Raw genomic sequence first — 23,591 nt, forward strand, 5'->3', positions numbered from 1 at the left:
CTGCTACTTATCTTCTTCCCACCCTGTAAATCCTTCCTACACACAGAGAAAACCCCCCCTGCAGTGTGACCAGCAACACCAGGGCTCTGATGAAAGATTTTCACAAGAGAGGATCCTGATGGGATCAGGCAGAACAGAAATTGGAATTTGAGTCTCCCTTCTTTCATAAGGCACCCCAGCTATAATTTGCCTATTCCTAGGAGGCACCTTGGGCACATTTTGATCAGAATTTCTGTTACCAGAAGTTGTTTTCCTTTCCAATCAGTTTTTCCCCAGTGCACCTGTGGTTTGGACATTGTCAGGCAGAAGCACAAAAAACCCCCTCAAACATTTTAACAGAATCAAGACAATAAATGTTGGAGATGATCAGTGCTAGAAAGGATGAAGCTTTTCCATGTCAATTCCATATACACTGAAGAGAAGCAAAGCAGACAACAAAGAAAGTCACCTTAAAAGTCACCACAGGAGCCCCCCTCAGCCCCTGACTCAGGCAAATGTCCCAGCAGGGATGTCTGTCCTTCCGACCAATAAATGGAGCATTTCTTCATGGAGATGGTAAAAGATAAAGTACCCAACACTTCTCTGTTTAGAAGATAATCTATTTTTAATCAACACAGGATGGTGAATGGATAAGATTCATAATAATCAGCATTAAGAAAACCAACAAAACCAACCCTACAGTCACATTTAAATTTGGCTGTACCTACTGGTCACTCACATTTTTACATACAAAATTTTGTCAGTCTTGCCCATTTCCAGCTATAAACACCTGATACTAACAAAACACAGTTTATTCACTATTTGGGGGACTTTATGTTTTTTAAAAAGAGAAAAACAAATCTTTTTGTCCAACAAATTTCTAGCTTGGAGGAACTGAAATGTAATCTGTCATTACCCCGTTCCCAAGTCACTGCAGTGCAAAAGCCATTCAAATAAATAAATAAATAACAGCAGCCCCAACAAGTAAAACCCAAAACACATTTAAGTATCTTCAGAAATACAACCCAAAGCTTTTTAACATCAGACTTCAGCCCACAGGGCACAGCTTCTCAAAATCTGAGCACAGCAGAGTTTGAACTGTTTCAGAAAACTAGTATAAAGCTCTACATGTGTTTTTGGGGAAGGGGACTGGAATCCCCAGCTGAAGTGGTCCTCCATCCATCTCTCCCTCCCCATGCAGGCACTGGAGTTGTGCCAGGACAGCTGTTTTGGGGTTGCAATGTTATTTTTGCCCCATCAGGGGCTGTTTCAGCAGTGCCCCAGGTTCAGCCTGGTTGAGAGAGAAGCAGTTTGGCATTCCAGGAGCAGTTTCCCACTCCAGGAGGATAGAAGTCCTTTCAAGTAACATTGCTGCATAATTCTGTCACATTTAACCACAGCCCAAGCACAGATTTTTGAGTTCAGCTGTTGAGAATCTCCCCTGGTTTACTCAAAATGTGTGAGGTCAACCTTCCATCCAGGTAAGGGCAGGCACAGGACCCTCCTAGAGCTCCCTGCAAGGACTTGGCACCTTCCCTAAGTCCCTGTGGGGTCATCCCTGCACCTCTGCTCAACAAAGCAGCTAAAAACGAGCCCATTCTGACCCTGCTCAGGTCAAGCATGAAGCACATGCTGGATCAAACCAGTGAAGCAACTCAAAGACTGAGGAGGTATAAAACAGCCCTGGAAATTAAGTGTTAGCAGCAGCTGATGGGACATTCCTGAATATTTTGCAGGGCTTTTAAAGTGTTTTGCTAATCAAGTGTAAAGACTCTTGCACTGTCTCACAAAACTTAAGAGCATAGAGCAAGACAAAGGCCTAGAGCTTTAATAAATACAGATAAGGATAACACACAGTTTAAATTACCTAATCTTTGTGATCTAAGTATAAACACCCCATACAAAAAAAGATTTATTTTCACTTTGTAGATCTTGAAAAAAAAAATCACAGAAACATTCTGTTTGCAAAGGAGACAGCAGTACAAAGAAATGATATGTTCTGAAGACATTAAACCATCTATTTTCTGGGTAGCACTAGGTACCCAAATGTTCTCTTACAAACTACCACCCACACAGGTAATTTTTCTTTGATATTCTGGCTCCAAATCTGAAACCCAGAGCCACTGGAGAGAGATTCCTGGATATGAAGGCCCAGATCTGACAATGACTTCCACATGCCCACAGCAACACTGGAACCCAACACGGACCCCTGTGCCAGTGGGCACCAAAGCAGCTCCCCTGCTGCTGAACACAGGACAGCTCACAGCTCTCTGCCATTCCAAAAAATACCTTCATGTCAGCCCAGCCTAGCAGAGCAGCACAATTCCATGATGTTTGCACAACCAGTTTATAATGCCCTGAAAAATAATTAGAGCCCCCACTGGAAATTCTGACTCATAAACTGCTTTTTGTTGCTTAGGACTCCTTTTTTTTTTTGCATAATCCTAATGGAGGACTAACATCCATCCAGAGGATCTGTGAAAACTGCTAACTGCAGTACACAGCAAGAGTAAATTCCATTTTATAACCTACCAAAAGGCTGGCTGCTGTCCTTGTGAAGTAGCACTGTAGCTAAAAACTAATAATACAGCCAGGTGATTATTGTCTGAGCAGCTTCAAATCCTAATAGCAGCACATCTTAGTAACCAGCTGATATTGTCCTCTATAAAGTGATGCTCTCAGTGTACACAAGATGACATAAGAGACACATTGCTCACTGACCCTGGGACAGTCACACACAGACTGTTAAAATTTCAACTTCCTCCTGCTCTAGCTTTGCCTTGATTGTTGGCAAATACACAGTTCATGGTTTCAATTAAAAACAACCTATCAAAAGAAATAAAAAAGGCACTTGGTATTCCTCTTTGGCTCAGTTGAGGCGTGCTGCTGAAACCTTCCCCAAGTCCCCATCCCTTCTCTGATGAACAGTGGCCATCCTGAGGTACTTATTCATGTGCAAAAATCAGAGCTTCAGGGATTCACCATGTCTCAGTCTGCTCCCAGCAAACCTGCAAGGCTCTTCACCACACAGAGACTCTTTAAATACAGAATAAGGTGTCCCATGGAGTTTTCAGGGAGCAGCTCCATCCACTGGCACACTCCTCATCCCAGCTCTGGTAGCTCAGTGCTCTTTGAACCTGGGGAAGAAAAGAACCAGGCAGGAAAGGCTGAGGTGTGGGGCAGAACAGACACCAAAAGGCAGCATCCAGCCCCTGCTGTGCATTTTATTATCCTCTCCATTTTACTTCTCCAAAATTCTACAATCAAGTGGCTCAATTTAGATTTTGTGTACGGATTCAGTGGATTTGTTTTTCTCAATTCGAAATACTGTAAATTCAGAGTCACCCTTTTCATTAAGGACAACTTTTGGAAAAAGTTACATTTTAAACTATTATTAAACACAGGGCAGGCAATTCCTCACTTGTACAATGAAACCCATAGAGGATTAAATATTTGGGAAGAGAAACCCCACAAACAAGAGACTGTGACAGAGGTGTGTTTTCAGATATTTTTTAAAAGATGTTCTAAAGGAAAACCTCCATGGTTTGAAAACATCAAACTGAGGTTACTCTTTTAAAGCAGAATTAAACCAGACAGAAATAGATCTACATAAACCTTAACATGTCCAGTCTACATTTAGGTGTTATGGGACAAAGGTTGGAATTGATCTTGGAGGTCTTTTCCACCCTTAATGATCATTTATGGCTATATATGGAAGGCTTAGAAATGTGTTTTCAAGGTGTTATTAAAGAGCAGCAGCTACAGAAACCACTTACAGGGTGTGATCTGCATGACACTGAAGTTCCTTCTGGATAAGACGGAGTAAGAGCTGCAAAAACAATCACAAAATCTCCTTTAGTATCATCCAGATAAACAAGGAGCAGAATTATTCATTGTTATTTGGAGAGTTTCTCATTTGAAACATTACCCTGTAATGCTGAACTTGTTTAAAAAAAAAATAAGATTTACAGATGCTCAGTAATGTTTGGCAGAGGAGCTTTCACAATAAGCAGACAAGAGGAAAATAATTTCCTTTTTGCATCTGAGAGATCAATTTCTTCCTAAAAACCACAAGGGTTTTCTGGTTTTACTTTACCAGCAAATGTGTAAAGAAACCAGCAGAGGGACCCCGAGGTTTCAAGAAAACGTGTCAGAAAGAAATTTTGGAAGTATTTTAGCTGCTATTTACAAAAACAATTGTGTGTGAAAAGCTTTAATCCCACAATTAGTCAAGGTGAGTACAGACAGTCACATCTGCTTGTCTGTGCAGCATCAGGGATTTCAAGTGCACTTTAAAAGGGTTATTGAGATAGCAGCAGGAAGGTGATTTTACAGATACAATTTGATGGTTCTCATGTACATTAAAGACACAATTGGAGCTTTCGGGGTTCCTCACCATTTCAGGTTATGCTGTCCTCAGAATCTCACCATTATAAATATAAGTTTGCTCACTGCTGCAAAGTATGAATGTTTTGAGGAGTTAAAGATTTTCAGAAGCAGCCAAGAATGACAGAACTGAATGCCACATAAGAGGATAAAGCCCCCTCCAGGTATCCTTGGAGAAATAACATTTGAACCCAGGTATACATATGCTGCACTGCAAAAACCAGGAAAAACAGAACAATTATGCAAAAGGGGATTTATTGCAACTGCAGAGTCAAACCTCTCAAAACCAGAGCTTTGCAGAGGTGTTTTAATTAATTCCTCAAAGAAATGTGTTGGTTTTTTTTTTTTCCATTTTAATCAATAATTGTAAGAGAAAAACAATGAGAACTTTATCTAGGAAAAATATGACAACCTCACTCTGCAGCATGAAACACCAAATATTGAAACAAGCTGCTGACTACCAGCAGCAACACACTTCAGCTATTAACTTACCTAATTTATTTAATTTCCAGAGAATTACTCCTAAACGTGAAAAAATTACTTTTAAAGTTGGTGTTTAAATTGAATTTAGGAAAAAAAAAAAAAAAAAAAGCCCCAGTTGTAACTCAAGGGCTTTCTGATTTTCTAGTGTCAGGAAGGGAATGGTCTGACACTCTCAGCTCCTCTGTGGGAGCCCAGAGCTTTGGACCAAGCCACCACCTGTGTGCTCTTTCCCCAAACATCTGCTCCTATTGCCAGTTCTTCATCTAACTCAGTACAGCTGTTTCAAGGCCCATCTGGAAAATGTGATGTATTAACTTTTAACAGCTTCATTATCAGGGTGATTTTGGTGATACAGCAATGCAGGAAAACTTTTGTTATGGCTTTGACAAACTGGCTTTAAAGAAAACAGAAGTGATTCTTCTGTGAGTGGACTCTGAGGCAATTTCTAGGTCTAAATGTGAAGGTTTACTTGCAATTATGCCTGCTCTAAGCTGCTCAGCCAGCAATCAACAGCTGGGTATTTGCTCAGGAATTGAAGCTCATCAGAACTGATCTGCACTTTTGATTAAAATGAGATGAGAATTTCAAAACAAGCACATTTGCTGTTAGACTGAAAATCTCCTACACCACTGGAAGTCCAATACAACATAGAATATTGAAATGGCAAAAGGACAATTTGCACTTTGGGATAGTTTAGCACAGAGGAAATACACATAATCTGAACTTTTAGACTTACTAGCAAGGCACATGCATCTGCCACCATGAGCATGTAAAACACATTGTTCCAACCAGAAGGGGAAATAAGGCCAGCCAGGAGAGGCCCCAAAGCTGCACCTAAAACATAATACTGGCATTATATTTTGGTATTTTATATTACATACTGTGAGAACTGTGCAATGTAAGATTCACTGTACTGAAATGTAATTATTCTGAATTAGAATACCCATTTTTCCACCTAGTTAACTCAGTATTACCTGATGGATTAAAAAGTCCCAGTAAGTGCAAAACATGACTGGTACACATGGGAAACTGGAAGACTTAGATGTGTGACAAACATCTGCCTTTGGCTCAACAAAATGCTCATCCTGCATTAAGATGAATTTTACTCCTTTATCCCTTCTACATGGAGGGCATAAATAAAATATCCCTGAGCCCAGGATATCCCAGTGCCATCTCCTCTTGCTGTCTGTGCCCAGTATTAGTTGATTCCTAGAGAGGCTGCCTGGAACAGAGGCTGGACAGCATTAAAGGAATAAATTAGGGATTTATTAAAAAAGGCTTTCAAAGGATACACCTTGGGCAGTACAAGAGCTACACCCAAGATGGTCACAAGTTTTCACACTTTTGTAAAAGTTTTGATCCATTTCCATATTGGGGTTAATTGTCCAATTACAGTTTCAGGTTATGAGGTCCCATCCTCCCAGTTTGCTCTCCTCAATCTGCTGCTGTTTCCAATTTTTGGGCCTGAAGCTGCAAAGGTTCTTGGGATGGAAAAGGATTGTTTTGTGTAAATAAACTGTGAGGAGAACTTGCTAACACTTTATAGGAAGTTCAGAGCTCTATACTAATGCAGTAGAGAATCTGGAAAATATGAAAGTTAAAGCATAAGGCATCACAGTGATCCCCCGCCCCTTCCTCCCACCCTCAGGGGTGGGACCACTGGAGGTTTCAGGTGATGTTTGGGCTATTCCCCATTTCCAAAACTGTTCTGCGTCCTGGTAAAATGTGACCTGAAGAGCCCATTTTTTGGAAAATGCTTTGTTTTAACCTGTTAAAGCTGGGGCAGGTGCCTTGGCTTACCCACAGATCCCGTGCCGTCGATGATCGCCGTCACTGTGGACAAGGCCCTGGCGTTCCCTTTGAGGCTTTTATGGGTACCCTGGAGGGACAGAGATAGCTCAGAGCCAGTCTGGGCTGAGCTCTGAAGGAGTCCTGATGGCACCCTCCATCTGATGGCACCCTCCATCTGATGGCACCCTCCATCTCCCACCTCTCCACATGGGATCTGTGCTGGGGAGATGCCTCAAGCACCTTGCCAAGGATGAAATGCCAAGGATGAAATGCCAAGGATGAAATGGGCATTGCCTGGTGGTCACTTCGGTCTTGCCAACATCTCCAGGCCAAGGACAGGGCTCCAGAGAATGTTTGGAGATTTCTACCCTGCTCCTTTGTCCTTCTGAAGTCTCCCTGCTGAGCAATGTTGATCTTTCACAAGGCATTTGTGACTTGGCTGGCCTGATCCTGCTGGAAGTGCTGGCAGCTTAAATACCTGGACTTTTTATTTTCACTTCTGCTAAGGTCTGTGCCAGATATAACTTTCTGATGGGAATTAAATCACCAGCTCATGTCTCACATAGGTACAGCTTCTCCAATCATTTAAAAATGCAAAATATAAAAGGGGACAAGGCACTTGTACAGAGGCCTGGCTTTGCATGCAACCTTCAGATTCAATCTGGGCTGTCACCCAGTCCTGTGAGTGGTCAAGAATAATTTAGAAGCCTCTCACAAGCATGGCAGTCACTCACACTAAAACACAAATTCTAAAACAAATCTCAGTGGCTGAGTTCAGCATTGCCTTTTTCCTGCTCGTTCTGCTCTGGGACAAGGCAGCCCCTTCCCTGGTGACCCAGCAGAAGTCAAAGGCCTCTCTCTGGAGGCCAAATGTCACAGGGAAAGCCAAACTCACCAAGTCAGCAGAGACAGCAGTGGTGATCAGGGCATAAGGGCCATTCACCAGGGCTCCACTGATAAGCAGCATCACTGTTCCAAGTTAAAATAAAAAAGGAAAATGTAAGTTGCATGAGAAACTGTTCACCATAACGACAGGAGACATCACAGCCCATGGCTCCCAAGTGGTTTAATCCTTCCTTGGCTCCCCTGAACTCAATACAGAGTTGGGGAAGGAAGAAAACCAACATCCATTCCTCTCTCTTTTTGATGCTCACTCCATGATGTGAATTCTCAAACATACCAGAAGATGGGGCTGAGACAAAAAGCTCTTCCCAGGGTCTTTACTGATCCTGGGAGGTCTCAGAAAAGGGAATCTTTGACCAAACTGACCATGAGTGCAGGGGTTGCTCAGAAGATAGACCCACAAGTCCCTTCTCTCCTTGTACAGCAGCAGGGGATGATAAAAGTGAAGGAGGCCTCCAGGCAGGTGAGACACCACTGCCAGCACTCCTACTTCATTTCTGGTTTGAGGTCACACACAGAAAGCCACAGGTGAATTCTGCCTGTTCAAGTAAAGTTAATGCTGCTGTCGAAAGGACTACAGGCAATATTTAAATATGTCTGACATTTGGCACAAAGGATATAAAAAAGCCTGTGCTGACACAACAAGCTCCAGGAAGACTAATGCTATTAATTAGATCTGCTCTCTTGCCACCCCTTACTCATCCCCTGCCTTTCCACTTCAACCTGTAAAAAGCCTGAAAGACCAAATTTAAAGAATTTGCTTCCATACTTTCTACTCTAAGGAAAAGATAAAATAGAAAACAAAGGAAAAAAAGGAAAGAGCATTGAAGATCATAAATGCAAAGTTCATGGAAAGCTAGGCAGAATAATTTAAAAATACTCACCTACAGTAGCCTCAAGGCCCATTTTACTGACTGCAGAGAACATGTATAGCTGTAAAGAGAATAAATAAGCACTCGGAATACCAACATATGGATTAATCCTGGGTTCCCCATTTGCCCCATGTTAACTACAAGATATCTTAGCTGGAATTGCATGAAAGTTCCAGGTTTTACTAAACCCTTTCAAGCCACACAGTAGAATGACTTTGATTGGACACAGAAGGGAGATAAGGAGTAGGATCCCATTCCTCCATGTCCTTCCAGAAGGGCTGTGTTATGGGACCACTCAATTTTAAACTCTGCAACTGCAGCTTCAACACAGCACAGAATGAATACAACTCATGAAAAAAATCAAATAAAAATGTCTCTCTCATGTCCATCTGCTGGTCATCCAACAGTTAGAAATTTCAGCCTTTGAGCAGCTAAAATTCTGACTAACAGCTGAACATCAACTTTTTCAAGAGAGTGAAACTTTCCATATATTCTGTAACAAAAAATTTATTAGACTTGTTTATTAAGCAAGCTTGTTAGCTTGTTTAGCCCCAGTATCTATACTTGCTCAACTTTTCATGCCAATTTTTAACCTGGCCTGGGCTCTTCACATGCAGGCTGGGAGCTGCTGCCTGCAGAAGTGTCCAGGGAATGGTGTCCCAGCTGTGGGAGAGGGGCAGGCTCTTACTGTGGGTGCTGCAAGCAGCAACATCATCCCGCAGGTTGATGCCCTCTTCTCCAGCCTGTCTGAAATCAGACCTGCTAAGATCCCACCTGAAAGAACACACACAGGTGTGAGGAAAATATTCAGTGTGTGTTTTGCACAAAATACACACCGCATTTAATTTAATGCAACTGAACCCAATGGAGTTTACTGCATAGTTACACAATTCACACAGACATCCTCGTGAACCCAACCAGTTTTGACCTGAAGACAACAAAAGCAGACATGTGTTCTTCCTCATTATTTATTTCAAATATCCAAGGCAAAAAGCCTTTTACCAGGTGCCACATGGCCCTACTGCTGGAGCTCTGGTATCCACTCACTGGTCTCTTAATTCCTCACATTCAATAGAAAACTTGGTTCTCTGTCCATGTCCCACTGCAACCAGGGAAACGAACTAGACTGGCTGCACTGGCATGAAAATTTATTCAGTGGTCACCCTGAAAATTATAAAGGAATAGCCTAGTCCTTATTATTATGAACTCCCAGTTTTATCACATACAGTTATAGAAGGCATCAAGAAAAAAACAAACCAAAACGCCTGTGGCCATTAACCTTTGATCCCAGGAAATCCACACCCCTGAACAAACACAGACAGTTCTCTAAGTTAGACTGACAAAAAAAAGTATTTTGATGGGTGGTGACCAAGACTCACGGGCCAGAGCTGATGGAGATAAAAGATTTCATCATTTGTCTATTCTGATCTGTACTGGACAGCAGCACTGGCTGTGAAAGTATTTTACTAGATTTTCATATTTCAACTCAGTTCAGTACCTTTACTGCTACTCTTCTTCAGTAGAAATAATGAATATGAACTATAAAATATGTAAGCTGTATACACCAGAGCCTTTCCTGAACTGGTGTGATCAGGAGTGAAATAACATTAAAACTTACCAAAGATCCCACCCACATCAAACAACGTAGAAAGGTCCCCAGCTCTTTTGGCATCAAGATGCTCTGGTGAGAGAAGCAAAACAGTTGTCTCATTTCTGGACTATAAAACATGGAAATCTCAGCAGTTTTGAAATGCCAGGGCAAAGGCATCTTACAGCAGAATTCTTTATTCAGATAATCCACAATAAGGTGATAAAAGAAGTAAGAACAAAAAGTAGGTGTTCAGCAATACAGAATGCAATTACTCTCACTGGAAGAGACATTTTATCACCTTTATAATCACAGAATTACAGAATAGTCTGGGTTGGAAGGGATCTTCAAAGTTCATCTAGCCCAGCCCCTGTGCCATGAGCAGGGACATCTGCAATGAGATCAGGTTGCTCAGAGCTCCATCCAGCCTGAGCTTGAACTCTCCCAGGGATGGGGCATCCACAGGTTCCATGGGCAACCTCTTGTAGCATCTCACCACCCTCATTGCAAAAGATTTCCCTTTTATATCTAATCTAAATCTACCCTCTTTTACTCTAAAATCATTACCCCCTCCTCCTGTCACAACAGACCTTGCTAAAAAGTTGTTCAATCTTGCACTCTAAAGTCAAAACATCAGTACTGAACAGATAAACTCATTTACATTATTTTGTATATGTTTTAATAGGACACTTCAATCTTGAGAAATATTGTTAGAAAGTAAAACTTTTTGATTTGTTTGCAAGAGCCAAAGAGACAGCATTTATGCCTGGAATTGCTGAAGATAAGCCAGACACTTCTGTTTGTTTTGAAAATGCCCTCTCATAACACTGGATTCATAAACCTGCTTGGTGACTTACAACTCCCCTGCTACTGCAGCAGAGAAAGCCTCTTTCAGAAGCAGTAATGTTTATTTTCTTATTTATTCCAAGCTCATATTTGCAGGGACTCTGCAGCCACAATTCTGTACCCCTTTCCTGTAATACTCACCTACATTAGTGATGTAGAGGGGAAGCCAGAAGAGGAAAGTGTAGCTCACCAGCTTTGCAAACAGGAGGCAAAGGGAGAACTCCACAACTCCCTTAGAGAACAATAAAAAAGGGAGTTAGTAACACAGCTATTTGTTTTCACAGGCCATTATGAAAATGGTTTCAAGGAAGCATTTAGGCTTTTCTTTTTCTCTCATGAATTCCCAGGAAGCATTTTTCCCCTAAGAGCACAAAGCTTGCACTCTGAGCAGACTGTGGTGTTTTACTTACATGCTTCCTTTCAATTGTACTGAACTGCCTGAAGAGAGAACACTAAAATGGTACTGAATAACCTGAGCAGAGGACACAGAAATGAATGTGAAAGATTTGACACTGTTTGGGAACACCTGCATCACTTATTTCCCTTAAATAAAGTTGTTATATAGCATTATAAGAGGTTTGGAGCATGTTCCAGAGAAACTGGCATCTTTTTGTGCTCTTTATTTCCTTCCTTCAGATGGGTTCAAGATTCTTCCCTTATAGTTCAGCTCCAAAAAAAGCCAGTAAACCAGTCTGATACAGTTCAGATCAGAATGTGCTAAGAGCACATCACAGACTGAGCAATGACCTCTTTAAAGCTCCAGCTTGCTCCACCCTCCTTCCTGCTGAGCACATAAAAGTGCATTTATTTCACAGAGCTGCAACTAAACTGCCAAATTAACCCATCTTCATTCCCTTCACCATCTGATAACTTCTTGTTTGAAAACAGATTTCTTAAATCCGTGCTGTGGAGGGCTGCAGTTAACCTGAGGAACAGCACACACACTCCACATGCAGCTGTGACCCTTCCCAACAACAGGGAGAATAAATCCCACAGGGTTTCAGAGATCCCAGGTGGCAGCAGCAGCAATTTTTCACCCACTACTTCACTTTCCTACAGCAAAAGCAGTAGAGGACCAAACTGAACATGATGAGAAGATGCAGGAATACAGTGGTTGGGTGCAGGAAGTTTTTTTACTCTACACATAGTCCAAATCAATCTGCAAATAATCCTACTTCTGCTTTCAGCCTTCAGGTTGAGAGGAAAATCAAAAATGACAGGTTCTGACCTTGAGGAAACTTCCTTTTTTTTTTTTTTACCAGCAGTCCAAATGTTTGGGCTGCCTGAAACTTCTCAGACAAGAGATTTTAAGATTAAAGCTTTTTAAAACAATGCTGAGGAGTGTAAAAAGGGGAGCCACAGCAGGAAGTTCTGACACACAGAAGTGCTTATGAAGTTTGGTTTTCCACCCTTAACAACTATGTGTCATTAGGTTCAGTCAACATTTAGAAGAGACTTTAGGACAGAATAAACTGTTTCAGTCAGAAGAACATACAGCAACCACCCTGTCCCACTGCCAGAGCCCTTCAGGGCTGACACAAGTTGAAGCATGCTGATAAAGCCATTATCCAAATGCCTCTTGAACATTATCAGAGAGGAAGCTGCATGGAGCAGTGAGGTCCCCTCTCAGCCTCCTTTCCTCCAAATTAATCAAGCCCAAAGTCCCCTGCATGTTAAGACCTGTGATGCAAAGTTAACACCCACTACTGCTGCACCTACAACTTCATGGAAATATGAATTCTGAGGCAAAACTTCATTCTGAAGAGGAGCAGCACAGGCACTCACAGGAATCCTCAGGGCCCCAAGGAAGCTGATAGCTGATGTCCCATGCCTGCCTTCCCCAGTGGCCGCAGTGCTGGAGCTCAGTGACACGCTGCAGTTCTCACTGTCAGTGAGTAAATGCTGCATCTCTGCATCCTGCAATGTGCCCCAGCAACAGGGAAGAGAGAGAACAAAGAAACAAAGTACATATCAAGAAATCAAACAGCTCCAAAATAATTTTAAAAACAAGTGCCTAATTTGTCACAGAAAGTTAAAGCTTTTAAAAATGTCTTGGTGTGGACAGACAGAGCATACAGAGAAAGCAGAGACTATATTCAGGATATCAGGTGGTATCTGTCTTTGTGCATACAGTCCATAATAGAGCCAAGTTTCTGTTCTATTGAAGAATGATTTCAAGTTGCAAAATCCCCACATATTAAGAGTACGCTCAATGGAATAAAACAGTTTCCAATCTTCTTTCACCCCACCACATAAATGTGGTCTAATTAAAGCTGAGCCCTACAACATTGTGTACAAGAAATTTCTACAAGGATACATTTCTGTATAAAATCATGTATTATTTTCTTTCTGTACAAATACTAAGCCAGTTTTTCAGGTTCTCTAACATCATCTTATTGACTGATCTAAATACAGGCCATCTTTCCACATGAATTATGGACAGCAAGTGCTTTATGTTAAGCATTCACTTTTTTTTTTTCAAATCTGTTCCATTTGAGCATTGCAATCTTCAAATTATAAAAGCCTGGAGTTCACCAGCATTGCCCAAGTTGTGAATTCCAAGTTCCTTTCTAGTACTAGGAATGATTTTATCCCAAGAATTCCACTGGCTGCTAAGAATACTTGTGGAGCAAGCTACCAGTGAACAAGAACAAGCCATCCCAGTGTAACTATGAGGGTTTATGTTATTTTTAATCCTCTACCAGACTGAAGTGAACTCTCAGAATAGAATGGAAATTTACATCTTACAGCTGTACACAGAAAAAAAAAATCAGGTATAAATAGACCCCAGTAATTCTTTTCCAACTTGGAAAAAGGATGAGATGCAGCTATCCTCCCTTTCAGCTGCTTTCTGAGAGGCTTTACCAAGCTGTGCACTTCTCCTATTTATGTATTCCACACACTGTCTTCCTTCTCCTAATTCTTCAGCATCTGAACAAAGCCTCAATGAAGAATTAAGCTTCAAATATATATCTGACTGTAGGCTAGAAAGGATATAACAGCAGGCTGTTCCATTTCCACTGCTTATTGCAAAGATGAAAACTTGGATTAATATTTGCTAAGCTGATGGGGGAAGAAAAAAAAAAGTGCTGGAAAAATTAAATTCTGCTATTTTACATTCAGTGATTCTAAATAAATTCAGTTTTTAAATAACATCATTTAGAAGAGGGCACCAGGGAACCATCTGGACACCTGAGCCCAGACACTCAGCACAGTTTTAGAAGCTGCCATGCAGCATCCAAAATTCTAGGCATGATTGTTAGATGGGATGCAGGACTTAGAGGAGTCCAGTGTCTGGGCTCAGGTGATAAAGCATTAACCAGAAGACAGAAAATACATCTAGGGACCTTTGACATGGCCCTGCAAACCTTTCTCATGGCTCAGGAGCCACTCAATCAGCATAAAAACCATTTACCTTCAGAATTACTGAAGCAACTTCAAAACTTGAACTATTTTAACAGCACCAATTCAAACTGTAAGTTATTAATTTTTTTTAAAATATGAGAGAGAGGAGAAAAAGAGGGGAAAAAAGAAGGGTTTTAACAGTGAAGCTCCCCACTAGATTCTAGATGGTGTCTGAGTATCTCCTGCACAATCAGCACAGGAAACCCAGCCAGGACTGTCTGAGGCAATGCCGCTCATTTCTCAGACAAGAAGCTCTCAATCTGTTTTAGAGGAGTGGGTAAATATTGCAGCAGAGGTGACCAAAGTCCAAATAACTTATATAAACTCATGCTGGAAACTTTTGTTGATGATTTGGGGGTTTTTATGCTGCACACAGCTGAAGGATAAATAAACTCAGCAGTTTGTGCTTGGCAGAGATTACTTGTACAGCCTTGCCAGCTTGTCTCAGAGCATGATTAGGCATATGGCACATTCTTGATCTCTGGGGAAGGATTCATTATCCCACAATTTTGTGTCATTTTTAAGAGGCCAACCTAACATAAGCAGCAATGAAGGCACAGAGGTATTCAGGTCACACAGCCAAAAACACATTTTGCTTTCAATCACTGCAGATCCTGAGCATTTGCTTCCTTTTTAATTGCAGAGGTCAATGAAAACCCAGTAAAAGCTGCCATTTCAGTGTGCTTGGAGACCAACCCATAAATGCAAAACATCTGCTGTTTGTGGAGGCTCAAAAGGTGACTGTGAAAATCAGCTCCCAGTAACTGCACCACAACAGGGGAAGATGTTCAGCTGGGCTCTGACAGGAAAAACTTGTTCTTCTGTCACTGGCAGAAAATCAGAAAGCCCCAAATAGTGATAAAGAAGGGGTTTTAATGATTTTTTTTTTCTTTCTAAGCCTTGTTGAGACTCTCTATTACAAACATACCCTAGCTGGCAGGGTGGAGAGAGGAGGGGGGATATTCCCAGGATTGCCAGCAATTCCCCCAGCTCACTGTCTGTGCTGTCCCTCTGCCCTGCTCCCAAGGGACACCAGTCAGTGGGACAGGGGTACATTTTCCTCACCCTTTGCAAGGCAGACCATTCACAAGGTGGCAGCAGCAGAGATAAAAAGGAAATCTCTGCCGATTTCTGTGGTTTTTTAGCTCTGTCATCATGATTTAGAACCACAGATCGGTTGAGGTTGGAAAAGACTTGAAGATCATCCAATTCCAACCCCTTTCCACAATCCCAGGTTGCTCCAAGCCCCATCCAGCCTGGCCTTGGGCACTTCCAGGGATGGGACAGCCACAGCTTCTCTGGGCCACTCGTTCCAGTGCCTCACCACCCTTTCTTCCACACATTTAAAAGAATTTCTTCCCAAAAATCCATCCTGTCTAAAAACACCTGCTGATATTTTTACATCTCCTCTTACTTTCCAACTGGCTGTGAAATAGCACTGACAAATGGTTTCTGGGCTGGAGATTGTTGTTTGGCATCTCTAAACTAAAATAATAAACTCAGTACAGAGGGGGTTTAAGGTGTATTGAAATGCTTCCTTAACAAAAATTTCAAAACTTTTTGACCAACACTGATTATTCCACCCTGTGAATGCTCATTATTATTCACCAGGCAAAGGATAAAGAGAACAGGAAGTTTCTATTTTCCTGGAAAAGTCTGAAAGGAGTTAAAAAAAAAGTTATCCTCTCAGGATGCAATGTGCCAAGTGTACTGAGTGCAAACACGAAATTTCAAATGGGAATTTTCAGTTAATGTCCATCACAAGACAAAATGGTATTTTGCCAACAAAATGGGCAAGTCCAGAATTCATTTTCTAGTGAGAAATAGCAGCCCTTATGGTTATGAGTTTTAAGCAAGATTTTTGTGAATCATTGTGTATATTTAGAAATCTCCATCTCCACATATAATCTTGTTAAGTACAGACAGCTTTTGAAAGGAAATGGGAGAGAAGTGAGACTGTAAGGACGGGTCACAATATACATAATTTAAACATTTCAAGTGGGCTGCCTTTAAAGTATTTTGCAGTGCATTATTTTTGATGGAATGGTGTCAAGATCACAAAATACCCACAAAATTGAGGTAGCACTGCCATCTCACACAGCTTAGTTTGCATTATTTATGGCAGTTAAGGCTTAGTTCCCTCCTCTGAAGTTACATTTGTGTGTGAAGATGGAAGCAGATTTCAGCATCATAAAAAGAGGAATCATCTTTACAAACTGCAGATGTTTCATGTGAGCCTTAAGAAGTCTTCCATGCTATTTTTGAGCAGTATTTTATATTTTACCTGAGGTTTGCCATTTTCCTTAGCATTTAAGGTTGGCATCTGGATTCTGCACCGAGAGGCACCATTCAGGAAGGTTTTAGAACTCTAAAAAAAGAAAACAAATGCCACATTTCATATTTTTGCCTTTTTTTTTTTTTTTGAGGATCACATTATTGTCAATCATCTCTCTGGAACAAGTTTTTGTGCATTGTAACATAAACATGACCCCAACTGCAGCATCTTTAGTTTGATGATCGTGTGGTTTGAGTTTTTCAAGTGCTTACACAGACCTATGGCAATGGACATAAAATGCACTCACAAATTGATCTGAAGGCTTATTTCACACTGGTTTTAGACAGAAGAAGCTCAATTCACAGCACAGTCATGCCCCTCTCAACATCCTTAGCTGCTTTTTCCTCTACTCAACTTACTGACATTGCAAACTCAGTTTTTGCTCTTAAGCAACAACTACAGAAGTTGGTTTGTTTCATGAAAACATTGATTTTTCACTTTCCTAATCCCTTTAAGAGAAAAGTTCATCCCTTTATCTTATATTCTATAACACTGTATTCTTTTAGCCCATTAATGCACTGAGTTCTTGTGGACAGGAGTATTGATAAGGAGTCCACCAAGTTCCAGAAGAAAAAATGAGACAAAAAGCTATACTTTAGATACCAGATGGAATTGCTTTTTATCCTTATTTATTAACAAGTACATTCCTTTGTCAGTTCACACCAAAATTCACCGGAAAACACCATTGGAATTCACTGCATTCACTGGAAAACGCCATTCTGAGATCTTTAGTCTAGAAAGATTTACCAGGGACATTCAAGTTTGTCTGCTGAATTAAATATATACAACTCTAAAGTAGGTTTGCAGTCAGGTATGGACAACCTATTGCTAAATCCAGAAGAATCACTGTGTATTCCTCAGGGATGAGATGCTGAAGTGTCTAATCACACACTGCACACCACATTGAAAAAAAAAAAACCAAAAAACAAGATAGAACAATAAAACCCCTACAATGACTAAGTAATTCTTCCTCCCCCCCCCCCCCAAAAAAAAATATGTATTTCAGTATTTTTTACACAAATTGCAATTCATAAATCAATTCCTTCTAAGAAGAAAATACACTTGTGAGGATTAACTGTGGTAATTCTGCAGCTCAAGACAGAGCTGAGGCACAAGCAGTTTTGGACATGCATTCCTCAAAATAAACCAACAACACTTGAGCCTCCAGGGTCTGATAGAACAGATTTTTAAGTTTTACCTTACAGAAAATCTGGCTCTTGTCAAAAATGGGATTTACAAGAATCCACAGGGAAGAAAATCCATCACCTAGAGACAAGTCATCTACATTTTTAATCAGTAGCTCAGCAGAGAAAAAATGAATGACTTTTTCATTTGACCGTCAAAAATTAAAATTTACTATGGTAAGGAGAAAATGTCTAGGGAAAAGGACTAGACTGAGAGGCTGCACATTTAATACTTAGGCTTCTTCCTCTTTTTCAGGAGATAAAAACTGCAGCCAGGTAATTTTTAAATGCACAAGCACTTTACAACAGTAGTTCAAGGGAGGGAAGTTTTCTGGGAATGCAAAGTGGAGACAAAGGAAGTTCTTAGAGTACAAAGACAGGTTTGTATGAACATGATGTAACTATGGGAGAAAAAAAAAGGCACAGGGAGGAAAGATGAGAAGCAATAAAACCCACTCTAAATCACATTTCCCAAAAGGGGAAAAAAAAAAGTTAAATCTCCTCTTCAACTTTCATAAAGGAAGTGCAGCAATTTTGAAGAACACCCACTGACTTCTTACTTGTATTTGTCATAGGTACAGCCCTTCAGAGAGTCAAGATTAAGCCTCCAGTGCCAGCATTTAGAAGCACTTTATTGTCCTCAAGTATTTATTTGGAAACAAATTTCAGATGGGTAAATCAGAGCCAAGGTGAATCGAGGCAAATGAAGCAAAGCCCAGGAAACCAGAGAATAAAGAGAAAGAACCACACGCTCAAGGCTCTGTGCCTGACTCTCCATCTGTGGTTTTGGACAGCTCAATGAAATCAGATTACTCACCACTACAAACTCTGTGGAAATATTGGCCTCACCACCATGCTGCAAATAAACACGAGACCAAATTCATCCAAGGTTGACATCACACAGAGAGGACTGTGATCTCTCAATCTTAATAGAAACCCTAAGTCCTTCCCTCGTGCTGAGCATTTATTTTAGTGCTGCTTAAATTTAACTGGCCTCATTCTTCCACAAGGAGATTTAGTTTTTAGCACCAGCCAGCAGAGCTGCCTGCACCTGCCCAGGACATTTGGCCAAAATTTCCTGCCACAGCCCTATGATAAAAGCAAGTGTGCATGTTTAATGCATCAAAAAAAAAAAAAAAAAATTTTCTAATTATTTGCAAAAGCACATAAAGTTGTGCAGGTTGTTACCAGAATGATTGAAGAAAAAAAAAAAAAAAAAAAAAGGACAGCAAGTATTTTACAGCTGACAAGTTCTATACCTTGTACAACGCAGATCAATTTTTTTTCTCTATTTTACTACATCAACCTCCCTTCAATTAGCACTCACTTTTCTTTACAGTCAGAAGCTGTCATCACCACATCTACATCTGGACATCTTGAACTCCTACCTAATTAATTTCCTTAATTTCTAAGGCCACCTGTCTGTGGTGAACAGAAGGTGTGAGCCCCTTCCACAAGGGTTTAGAATCCTTGTAGACCATTCAGGAGTGAAGTATTTGGGCAGCTCCAATGACATAAAGCTCCCCAGGACAAGGCAAACCTCAATCTGAGAAGGTTCCAAGGCAAGTGGGGAAGCCCTGTGATAAACTCCTCCCAGATGTCCAGATGTGAAATGGGAATAGGGAAGGAAGAAATGATGCCTTTTGTTCTGCAGAGCAAGGTTTCCAGGGAAACAGGAGGTCAAATGCATCTCACACAGTGAGAGTGAGCCTGGGGCAGTGACCCTGCTGCTGCTGCTGCTCTAGTGAAGACTGAGTCAAATACTCCTCCTTTTCTGCAACTGGGGAAATTTGCTCCTAAAATACTAATTTTTTTTGTTAAAAGTATCATGATAAGTAGATATTCCAAGTCAGAATTTTCCACACTAGCTCACTGAGACATATGGCCAACATATGTCAGAGCTCTTTAAGTGTAGTTGAAACAAATATTTATTTCTATAAATCTTAACTGGATATTCTGTAAAAACAATGCTCTGAACTACATAAAAGCTAAGGAAAATGGGACTCTTTAACAGCAGGCAATGAGAGTCACTTAAAATACTCTCATATTTGACAGAAGTTACTTGTAAGAAATGAAAGAGAAAACAAAAAAGCAAAATACAGAGCATAGTGTGAGCCCACCTTGCTCACAGGAATAGAACAAGAATAGGAGTTCCACAAACCATCAAAAGCATTCAGAAGCTTTATCAGAAGTGCTTCATATGAAGATAAAAAAACATTAACTGGAAAAGAAAAGAGAACACAAACTAGAAAAGTTGCCTTCAGCTCCTGTTCAAGAGCATTTAGAATGTAAAATACCATTGATTTAAAAACATTAGGTGGTAAAAATAGAGCAATCAACCCTGTACAATCTACCTGTGAGACCGGAAAAGAAAATGCACAGTTCACCTGAATCCACACGTACAGACGATTTCCATGTGGGATTCCCTTGGGACTTTGACCAACAGCCCTGATTTGCCCTCAGACATGGGAAACCTCATGGCCTGCTCTGCCAATCCCCTCTACTATTCCAAAAAAATACTTGGAAATGTGGCAGACATGATTGCCCAAGGGTTCCTCGGAGCCCGGAGCAAGAACTGCTCCAGATTTTGGCTGCAGTAGAGACAAACAGAGAGCAGAGTCTCAGGGAGCATGAAACAAGATCCTGTGAGCACAATCCTGAACAGAACTGGGCCAGGAATGACAATTCTGTCATGAGAAGTTACACACAGCTGGTCTTCCTAATGCTCTCCTCATTGCCTTTTTCTGCTTTTTACTTTTCTCCAATTCTATTTGGATTGCCTTCCTCTTCTTGGGTTCACAGCTTTACAAGGCAGAAAAGGAATCATCTCACACAGTAACTCGGGATTTCCTAGGGAAATCTTTCCACCACTGACACCACTTTCCAAAATATTTAATTCTAAGCACACAAAATACCCCATAAAGATGCTGAGGAAGACTGAAGAAAAGTAAGAAAATTCAAGAAAAAGAAAAAAAGAAAAAAAAAGGAAAAAAAAAAGGAAAAAAAAAAAGGAAAAAAACAAAAGATGAACAGTTTTTACTTGATTTACTGTAGGATCAAGTGTTCCAAAACAAATTAATTCACCTCTTGATTAATTTAGAGAGAAAATAAGCTCCTGGTGGTTTACCAGTGAAGCACAAATGACCAATCATTGCCTCAAGCACAGCATCAGTTAAAACAGGCCTGGCACAAAGAGCCACACACATAATCTGATTCACAGAACCATCTTAATAAACATGCCTATTAGGAGGCAAAAACCAAAAAAGAAAACATATTTACTTACACTGGACGGTGTGCAGGAGCAACTGACATCTTTAGGATCTGAAATAAAATACCACACATAGCTAAGAGTGAAAACAAGCCTAAGAAATCTCTTAAAACACTTTTAAATAGTGTCACTTACTGACAATAAACTGACAGTAGAGATAAGAAGTGCTACTCTGGCTGTCCAGCTAGTTCAGAATTCTCGTTGTATCTGCCAAAATTAACCTCCAGAGACTGGACAGTTACAGTAAAACAAGCATTCACATCTCTGAGTCTGCACAGGGACGGGATGGGGCATTCCTCTTCAATTTCTAATTTAAAGTGTCAAAAGCTGCTCCCTGAGCTGATGGCCCAGAGGAGGATGGGGTGCGGGAATGGCAGCACAGGAGGTGTCCTGCAGCCACCTGGGACCTTCTGGCTCTGAAGGTCACACTGAAAGCATTTCCCAGCACAGGGGCTGCTGACAGGACAGGGGCTGAATTCTGGAGTGTCACTGTGTCAGGGGACCAGAGCAGGAACAGCTGAGGGGGCTCAGCCTGGAGAAAAGGGGGCTCAGAGGTGTTTTATTGCTGTCTGTAATTCCCTGCCAGGAGGGGACAGCCGGGGGGTCGGGCTCTGCTCCAGGGAACGGGGACAGGAGGAGAGGGAACAGCCTCAGGCTGGGCCAGGGCAGGTTCAGCTGGGATAGCAGCAGGAAATTCTTCACTGAAAGGCTTCTTAAATAATGCCCAGGAAGGTTTGGAGCCCCCATGGTGGTGTCCAAGGAAAGCCTGAACATGGCACTCAGTGCTCTGGGCTGGTGACAAGGTGGGGAGCAGTCAAAGCTGGACCTGATGACCTTGGAGGGCTTTTCCAACCTCAATGATTCTAACTGGATAAGCTCTTTGAAGGCTCTTCTCTACCAATCAATCACTAAGTAATTCTTCCTCCCCCCCAGAAAATCAAGAATATGTATTTCAGTATTTTTACACAAATTACCCTTCATCAATCAATTCCTTCTAAGAGGAAAATACACTTGTGAGGATTAACTGTGGTAATTCTGCAGCTCAGTACAGAGCTGAGGCACAAGCAGTTTTGGACATGCATTCCTCAAAACAAACCAACAACACTTGAGCCTCCAGGGTCTGACAGAACAGATTTTTAAGTTTTATCTTACAGAAAATCTGGTTCTTGTCAAAAATGGGATTTACAAGAATCCACAGGGAAGAAAATCCATCATCTAGAGACAAGTCATCTACATTTTCAATCAGCAGCTCAGCAGAGAAAAAATGAATGACTTTTTCTACCAATGTTCTGGGAAGAAGCTCTCTAAGCACGGGCACAGCTTGAGGAGTAGGAGCCCTCCATGGCTGAAGCACTCACGTTCAATAAGGAGCAGGAAACAAACAACCCCCATGACAGCCACGATGACCCCAGGCACCACAAAGGAGAGACCCCAGCACGTGGACACCCAGTAAGCAGCAATCAAGGATCCCAAGATGTTCCCCACTGAAGTGTGTGAATTCCAGACTCCCATGATCAAACCTCTCCTGCATTAAAAACAAACAAAAAAACCACACAAACCCACAAATATTCATCTTCAGAGTTAATCTCTTGAGAAAAGTGTATCAAAATGGTCCTGCAGCTGTGGTGTCAGTGAAATGTATCATATGGTTCTTTAACTGATCATTTATTTATGCTACTATCTCTACCTGGCAATTTCAAGGCACCTAAATATTAATAAAACTGTTGTAAATACTCTGTGCATGACAGAATTTATCCTGCACTTACTGGCATTTAAAAACACCACCAGGGCTTGCATATTTCTGGACAGTTTCTTTGTTTAAAACAAATATGCTGATGTTGTGTAGCATGTGGACACCAAGTCTGATGCTTTTGGGAATAAAAATCCTCCTGCAAACACATTGCACCGATAATCTCATGCTTGCAGCACATGTCAGACTCTTCATGCAGAAGAAAATAAACTGTAGAGGATATAGAGGATATGTGGAGCAAGCAAATTCAGTATTTTCTGATCCCATTCTGGACTAGAAGATGACACCTGCACCAGCTTGGCTAAAACACACATCAGGTTCCCACACTAGTGTGGAAATCCCACACTAGAGCTGCTGCACATCAGCTCCCTCTGAGGTAAAGCACAAAAATCCCACTGAAGTCATGACAGCAGGGATAATTTTTTTCCCCTTTTAAGTAATGGGAAAACTGCCTTGCCCTCAGCAGGATTTTACCTGGAGCAGCCTAACTTGAACAAACCCAAATCTTTTCCATGGCCTGAAGACAAAATCTACGAGTTCTGCTCATGCTTCGTGGAATTAGAGCAGAATGCAAACAAGGACCAGGTCACTGACATTTAAACCAGAGCCCTACTCACCAGCCCACTGTGTGGCATCCTAAAAGTAAAGGATGTTGCTTTTGCACAAAGCAAAGCCTGAATAAATGTATTTATTTTGCACAGACTCCCCAGTCTTGTTCAATATTAAATGACAGCTACCATTCTCTGCATTTCCTAATGGAAAATTAGTTTGAGGATACATCTTTTTAACTATCCTGTGGTT

The 23,591-nt window shown here is 41.2% G+C and overlaps 1 protein-coding gene across 1 annotated transcript in view; it reads right to left on the bottom strand.

The window, feature by feature from the left end:
• Positions 1 to 578: 578 nt before the first annotated feature.
• The window catches only part of SLC37A1 (solute carrier family 37 member 1), a 35,340-nt gene continuing 12,327 nt past the window's right edge, over positions 579 to 23,591 (bottom strand). The window contains exons 9-21 of the mRNA XM_077781692.1: positions 22,399 to 22,565; positions 21,056 to 21,093; positions 16,538 to 16,621; positions 12,634 to 12,765; positions 10,990 to 11,080; positions 10,033 to 10,095; positions 9,103 to 9,188; positions 8,427 to 8,475; positions 7,535 to 7,608; positions 6,649 to 6,727; positions 5,585 to 5,682; positions 3,756 to 3,808; positions 579 to 3,116 (exon numbers count right to left, since the gene is read on the bottom strand). Coding sequence (XP_077637818.1) covers positions 3,101 to 3,116; positions 3,756 to 3,808; positions 5,585 to 5,682; positions 6,649 to 6,727; positions 7,535 to 7,608; positions 8,427 to 8,475; positions 9,103 to 9,188; positions 10,033 to 10,095; positions 10,990 to 11,080; positions 12,634 to 12,765; positions 16,538 to 16,621; positions 21,056 to 21,093; positions 22,399 to 22,565 — 1,030 coding nt within the window. The 3' untranslated portion in view covers positions 579 to 3,100. The remainder of the gene's footprint in view (positions 3,117 to 3,755; positions 3,809 to 5,584; positions 5,683 to 6,648; positions 6,728 to 7,534; positions 7,609 to 8,426; positions 8,476 to 9,102; positions 9,189 to 10,032; positions 10,096 to 10,989; positions 11,081 to 12,633; positions 12,766 to 16,537; positions 16,622 to 21,055; positions 21,094 to 22,398; positions 22,566 to 23,591) is intronic.

Source organism: Lonchura striata, chromosome 2 (assembly GCF_046129695.1).
Source record: "Lonchura striata isolate bLonStr1 chromosome 2, bLonStr1.mat, whole genome shotgun sequence".
NCBI classification, from domain to species: domain Eukaryota; kingdom Metazoa; phylum Chordata; class Aves; order Passeriformes; family Estrildidae; genus Lonchura; species Lonchura striata.